The following is a 7,755-nucleotide window of genomic DNA, read 5'->3' as shown; positions in this document are numbered from 1 at the left end:
TAACACAAAACTTTACATCTCATCCAGTGCCTCACTCAGCCGCCGACTGATCTCTGAACAGTAAATACTGTGTATGTATAAAATGGATTATAAACTGAAGCTAGTTAGCACATTAAGATTGTGTGCGGCTGTGGATCAGGTGGTAGAGCGGGTCGTCCACTGATCGTAGGGTTGGCGGTTCGATTCCCGGCCCACGTGACTCCACATGCCGAAGTGTTCTTGGGCAAGACGCTAAACCCCAAGTTGCTCCTGATGGCAAGTTAGCGCCTTGCATGGCAGCTCTGCTACCACTGGTGTGTGTATGGGTGAATGAGAACCAGTGTAAAGCGCTTTGTAGAACCGCTAAGATTAAAAAAGCGCTATATAAGTGCAGACCATTTACCAAGATACTTTCTGTAATTTTACTTTCTACAACTGTTACCAATATGCCTAATTTTTCCAAATAATGTGACACCCAAAGTGGCTGTGTGGCAAATGAGACATAGGAGAGTCCTGGGGGTACAAGGGGGAATATTTCAGCATGGCCTGTTCCAATGCAATGAAAAAGACAGAACAAACACACAAAAGCAATTTAGCTGCTTGTCATAAGGTCAACTTCCATTCAGGTTCTCAGACGTCTGTCTCTCTCGGGCATCAGCAGCTTACTGAGGAATAACAAGCACGTAAGTGTGCTGCCATTAACAACACACAGGTGTAGACCGTCATTCATTACCTGCTCATTCTCTCTGACCTCTCCTTTCTTCTGTTGGCCATTCCCGCTGTCTCAGTGTTAACGTTCAATGCGACTGTGATAGCAATCATTTATTTTTTAAATAGCATTTTTGTGCAGGCGTCACAGTTGCTGAGTGGAGTAGCTAATGTAGTCAAGTGCGAAAGTTTGCGTAGCATGATGGCCGCAACGTCTCGAAAAAGTTGAAAGAAGATCACGGGCATGCAATATTGATTTTCATCTAATCTTTTGACGATATTACGTACTGTAGATGATGAGATATTCACAGTCTTCGCAATTTTACGTTGAGGAACACTGTTCTGAAACGGTTCCACAAATTATCGACGCAGTTTTTCGCAGATCGGCGAACCTCTCTCCCATCTTTCCTTCTGAAAGACTCCGCCTCTCTAAGATAGGCATTTTTATACGTAGTCATCTTACGGACCTGTTCCCAATCACCCTCCGGCTGTTTCTTTTTACTAACACTTACTTTTCCAGCCTTTTGTTGCCCCCGTCCCGACTTTTTTGAGACGTGTTGCGGCCATCAAATTCAAAGTTACCTTTTTTTTTTTTTTTTTTTTCTTCTTAAAATTTCCTCAGTTTAAACATTTGATATGTTTTCTAGGTTCTATTGCGAATAACATACGGGGTTTATGAGATTCGCAAATCACTGCATTCCGGTTGTATTTCCATTTTACACAGCGTCCCAACTTTTTTTTTTGGAACTGGGGCTGTGTATCTAGCAAACAGCAAACCAAGATTGCAGAACCAGAACTTGTCACGTGCGCGTGAAATAAATCAGGAGAACGAGGAAAGAGATTTCAAGCGTTTCAAGGCTGCAGCGGCGAGAACAGCAAAAATACAGGAACTTGCAAGGTAAGCATCCAGGATGTGTACGCAAACTCCGTAACCTGCGAGATTTTTTTTTTTTTAGAGTTTTAGCATTTTTAACCAGTAAGCTTACATGGTATCGCATTACCCGTACACTGTATCGGTGGTTTTGTACCATTAATACCGACACCGTCAATATACAGACATCGTTCCAGTGACACTTATGACAGTCACATACATACACACAAGGTCCTCACAATTACTATCCTTGTGAGGACCTTCTGTTGTCATAATTATTAATGCATGTAAATAATGCTATGCCTCCACCTAAACCTGATCACTGGGCTCAGTAACCAAAAGGAAACATTTTTGGCTGTTTTAGTGTTTAAATAAAAGCTGCAGTTTCTGTTAGAAAGAAAGAATACAGAAACAGCAACAACAACAACAACAACAACAACAATAATAATAATAATAATAATAATAATAATAATAATAATGTAAGATATTCTTATCATTGCGGGGACATTTGGTCTCAAGATATAAACACACACACACACACACACACCGACTTTTTCTCTAATGGCAAGAAAAAAGCACATATGTATGTATAAATAAATTCATTGGTTTTCAGAAATATGTTCTTTGTTTTTTTTTCTTTTTTTTTTTTTTAAAAATAACTTGGTGACAGACGGGGTGAGGGAGGGGTGTAGTGGGGTCGTGGAGCGCGCGGTACCTCGGTGCCGGTGCGTCTCGCGCTGCGCGCCCATCGTCGTCCACGAACGTGCGGTTGGTGTAGCACGCGCCGCGCATGGCCGGTTTCTCCAGCTCCCGTGCGTGTCTGCAGTTAGCGCACGCGGAAAGCTGCGCGCGCGGCACAGAGCGTCTCCTCGCGAGATTCAAATACTTTTACATCATCTTAACTTGATACGGAGTCTGTTCGGTCCAAAAAACAAAAAACAAAAACAAAAACAAAAAAACGGCGCCTTGATCTTTATTCAATCGCCTGTAGTTAATACACGACTCGAGTCGCGTTGAACGGGAATCCCGTTCTGATCATAAAGCACGAGCGCAGACGCAATCCCGATCAGTTCTACACTTCCTATAACCCAACTACATTTAGGACACTATTTAGTAGAATCAATGGGGTTTAACCTGTGATGTTAATTAGCGACAAAGAGCGCCATCTTGCGGACAGACTCGACTTGTTTCGTTCAGTCAGTCACAATGTATTACATAAGCTGCGTCTGGGGGGGAAAAGTGCCTCAGCAAGTGCGCAGTCTTTTCCTGTTCTGTAGCCTATATAATACACCTGCATTATATCAATAATACACCTTTATTATATCTTTATTATATCAATAATACACCTTTATTATATCTTTATTATATCTATAATACACCTTCATTATATCAATAATACACCTTTATTATATCTTTATTATATCAATAATACACCTTTATTATATCTTTATTATATCTATAATACACCTTTATTATATCTTTATTATATCAATAATACACCTTTATTATATCTTTATTATATCTATAATACACCCTCATTATATCAATAATACACCTTTATTATATCTTTATTATATCTATAATACACCTTCATTATATCAATAATACACCTTTATTATATCTTTATTATATCTATAATACACCTTCATTATATCTATAATACACCTTTATTATATCTTTATTATATCTATAATACACCTTCATTATATCAATAATACACCTTTATTATATCTTTTGTTATATCTATAATACACCTTCATTATATCAATAATACACCTTTATTATATCTTTATTATATCTATAATACACCTTTATTATATCTTTATTATATCTATAATACACCTTTATTATATTTTTATTCACTATTTCTAAATGTAACAGTCAGTATTACAGTGTACAGTATACCCTATGCAGTGGGTTTATACATTTACACTCAGCTCACTTGTAAACGCACTTAGGATCTGACTCACAAAAGCGTCTGTACTGGATTTATAGTGAACTAAATCAGGTATCTGAGTCATTATTACATAGCATAGGTAATGAAACTATACTGGGAATAGGAAACCGGTGAGTCAGCTTGCAAGCAGTTTAAAAAGTACATTCTTCCCCACATAATAATAATAATAATAATAATAATAATAATAATAATAATAATAATAATAATAATAATAACCCTTTGTACACATCTTAGATGTCACTTATACACCATGACTCAAAGCTAAATGTTTTCAAAATGGGAAACTTTGAAAATAATTTTTACCTTGGATTTAGCAGATGGCACTGTTCAGCACACACACACACACACACACACACACACACACACACACACACACACACACACTTACATACAAACGCTCACTGAATCACCCACACAATGTACTTATCAACTGAACTTACTTTGTCATTGTATTGTTCCAACTCTTCAGGTTGTGACATTACTTAACTACTCTCTCTCTCTCTCTCTCCTTCAACACATTCACACTCAGTCAGGACTGGCTCTCAAATGGCTCACCCCTCAATTCCAGTTGAACGTATATTACTTGTCTCTCATAGCCTTCAGATTTGTCTGGACAGTGGAGAAGGACACAGCACAATTCACATTATGAAACGTTCTTTCACAACTAGCTCACAAATGCATTTTGCAGAGAGAGAGAGAGAGAGAGAGAGAGAGAGAGAGAGAGAGAGAGAGAGAGAGAGAGATTTCAAAATCTTACACTTAAATAAAGTGGAAAATAGTAACTGCAATAATAATTTTTAAAAATTGTTTTGATTATTTTACATAGAGGCTGAATGAATGAATGAATGAATGAATGAATGAATGAATGGTGGACAGTTTTGTTTTTCTTTTTAAATTCAATGCTGGTGATGTCTTGGAATGGTATTAGGTGAAATGTCTAATAAAAACATTTTCAACGCTGCTTTGGGAAAATAGTGAAATGCCGTTAAAATTAAACTGTTAACATGTCAGTGCCATCTTATTGAAGAAGCAGCTTTTTTCTGTTCCTCATAACCCTGTAATTACAAGGACTAATCCTACTCTGAGTTATAAGTGCCATATGTTGAGCTCACTGCATGTAAGTCAAATTACGTTGATACTCTGAAACAAGTTATGACGTCCCACTGTGACAAACTGCCTCACGGAGCGATCCGCTGTTAACGCAGCTGTATTAAACCCTCATTAATTCATTAATGACTCGGAGCTACCTGTCCTTTCCGTATCCAGAACGGTATAGTGTAACCGGTCTGGTGTTAGCTTACATGGAAACAGGGCTCAGCTGAATGCTGAATGTGTATGTGCTCACACACACATATATGTGCACACACACACACACACACACTATTGAACAGGTAGACAGCCCAAGAAGGTCACGAAGCAACAGAGACACAGGAGAAAGTATTTCTTCATGGGATATCATGAGGGTGAGGAAAACCTTATCAAACTTGTTCCTTTCATCTCACTAACTCTAGAGCTTTCTTTGGAGCCATCTTCCAACACTCATGTGTTTCCTATTCATTTTGGCCTTTCTCGGGGTTAGGCTGTAACAGAATACAATTACTACACAATGAGAATGCAAAACTGACAAATCTGTATTCCGATCGTGATGCACTGTGAAAAGGTAGTTTTCAGAATTTTTGGAAATTCTGTTCTCTTCGGCTCGGCTCGGTTCGGTTCGGTTCGGTTCGGTGTCACTTTGTGCTCCGTTTGTTTTGGCGTGAGGTTAACATTACTTCCATCCGCGTATCGATCCGATATCTTCAGTCAGTGAGATGGATTCTCACACTCGTCTAATTCATTGTTTAGAATACTTGAGTAGGTATTAGGTACTTATTGCTTTATTCGTCTAATTTGTTTGTTTTATTTGTTTCTGATAAGCATATTATTCTGAGTTCAAAGCAAAGTGATATACTGCATATACTGCACCGGTATTGATCTTTTTTTTTTTTTTCTCTCTGTACAAGTCATAGATCATCCAGATGTATTAACGATACAGTTTGTTTAAACAGCTTGATTCCTAGTGCGTTCACGTTGATACCTGGCGAGTCGACGTAAAGAGGAAAATTGTGTTAGCATATTCGCCACCCAGCAGAAAGAACGAAAACGGCAGATCGTTAACGCTGAGGAACAGCGTCTGTATTAAAATTACATCATATTTAACCCTTATCCAGAGCGACTTACATCGATCTCATTTATACATGCGAGAACTCGAGGATTAGGGGCCTTGCTCAAGGGCCCAGCTGCGACACCTCAGTGGTGCTGGGATTTGAACTCGCAACCTTCCGAGCAGTAATCCAACGCCTTACACGCTGATCTACACCTGTCCCTTTTACAGGACGAATCGTACTACGAATTATAAGTGCAGTATGGTGGCACGTGTACAACGATGTCAGAGCACAGCTTTTTTTTCTTCTTTCTTTTCTTTCCAGAAGCATTCTAAATGTATTATGAATAAGTTCCTATTTATATATTGTAACAGAATACATTACTAACAATACAATGCCCAATTTTTCAGATTTTCTTCTCTTTCTCATGTTTTGAGGTTCTGATTTGTAGGTAAATGTGGCGTTTCTCTCTTATCTCTTGATCTTCCGTCAGTTTTAGTTCTCAGACTTTTAGTTCTCTTTTTATGAACTATAAAGAACGTCTAAACGAATACAGAAATAACTGCTCTCTGTCCTCTCAGGTCTGTGTGTTCAGGCTGCACACCCATCAGTGGTGTTTCCTGCTCTGTAATGTTGTGCTGTTCCACGCGCTGTTGTTCGGTGGTGACATCGTGGAAGAGTTCCTGCTCCAGTCTTCTCCAGCAGCTTATACCGACCGTGCTGTACTTGAGCTCCGTGAGCGTGCACGCAAGCTGGATCTGAGCAATACCTTGCCCAACTCCTCACAGATTTACCCAATTAGCTCCAAGCCCTGTTTTAATCACCAAGACCTCCTTTTCCTCACTATTGTGTTCAGTGACCCAGATAATGCCAGCCAGCGAGAGGCAATCAGAAGCTCGTGGGCCAATCAGACTTTGGTGCAGGACGTGGCAGTACGGACGCTGTTCTTTCTAAATCCATCCTCCGTGGAGACAGAGCATCAGGTGGTGCGGGAAGAGTCTGTCCGTTATGGCGACATGGTACAGTGCGAAGGGCCTTTGTCACGAGATCACTGGGGCCAGGTCAAGCTAGCTCTGCGTTGGGTTCTGCTTTTCTGTCCGCAAGCCCGATTTGTGGTTTTGACAGAGGATTCGGTTTTTTTAAACGTTCCAGCACTTGGCACCTACTTGCTTACGCTCCGTACCCACCCTGACGACCTGTACCTGGGCAGGGTCATTCATAATGCTTCACCTGAACGAAATTATAACAAACCCCACTATGTCTCCTTCCACCTCTATCCAGACCGGTCTTTCCCCGATTACTGCTCTGGCCCTGCCTTCCTGATGTCGCAGGACGTAGTGCGTAAAGTTTACGTGGCCTCTAAGGATGTAGCTCTGGCTCTCCCATCAGATGTCTTGATCGGACTGTGCGCAAGAGCAGCGGGCGTTGTGGCTACTCATAGCGCACGCTTTTCTGGAGAACGTCACGTGCGCTATAACCCCTGCTGCTATAACTTCCTGTTCACCTCAGCCTCAGTGGACGGAGAACTGATGGGCATGGCCTGGAGAGATTTGGGCAAGGGAAGAGGGCGGCACTGCAGCATGTTACAAACCTATTATAGTTTGGTAGTGTGCAAGGCCATGACTTACCTGAACGGTGTCAATTTTCTCAGTGGAAACGATACAAAAGGGTAAATATCTCCATTTAAATGTTCATATCTAATATAGCCTTGAGAAGTATTTACACAAGTATGCACAAATAAATGACATTTTCAAATCGTTTTTCAAAAATTCAGTCCTCGATCTGTGATTAGGGGCGCGATCGTAGAGGAGTAGGACAGCATGCCGTGCCGTGACAGAACATAAATACACACAACATGTTGAACAGATACAACAATAGAGTATGTAACTATGTGTGTACATTTGATGTTTCTGTATCTATAAATACACTACATGGCCAAAAGTTTGTGGACACCTCACCATCACACCATATATGCTTTTTGATCATGCCATTCACGATCCCATTCCGCTGTGGGGATTTGCCTATTCAGCCGCAGGCACTGGTCAGGGAAATTGTAACGCTGCAGCATACCGTTCAAAGACATCCTATACAATTGT

The 7,755-nt window shown here is 40.3% G+C and overlaps 1 protein-coding gene across 1 annotated transcript; it reads left to right on the top strand.

Moving 5' to 3' along the window:
• Positions 1-4,982: 4,982 nt before the first annotated feature.
• Positions 4,983-7,371, top strand: LOC128622498 (beta-1,3-galactosyltransferase 9). The gene has a single exon (XM_053649061.1). It carries the CDS (start codon positions 6,184-6,186, stop codon positions 7,330-7,332), a length of 1,149 nt encoding a protein of 382 aa, XP_053505036.1. The 5' UTR covers positions 4,983-6,183; the 3' UTR covers positions 7,333-7,371.
• Positions 7,372-7,755: the final 384 nt, after the last annotated feature.

This window comes from Ictalurus furcatus, chromosome 18 (genome assembly GCF_023375685.1).
Source record: "Ictalurus furcatus strain D&B chromosome 18, Billie_1.0, whole genome shotgun sequence".
NCBI lineage: Eukaryota > Metazoa > Chordata > Actinopteri > Siluriformes > Ictaluridae > Ictalurus > Ictalurus furcatus.
This window is presented reverse-complemented; position numbering and strand designations above follow the sequence as displayed.

What these genes read in the sequence shown, in the direction of transcription:
- LOC128622498 (XM_053649061.1), top strand. Translation starts at nt 6,184, where the DNA reads ATGAACTATAAAGAACGTCTAAACGAATACAGAAATAACTGCTCTCTG.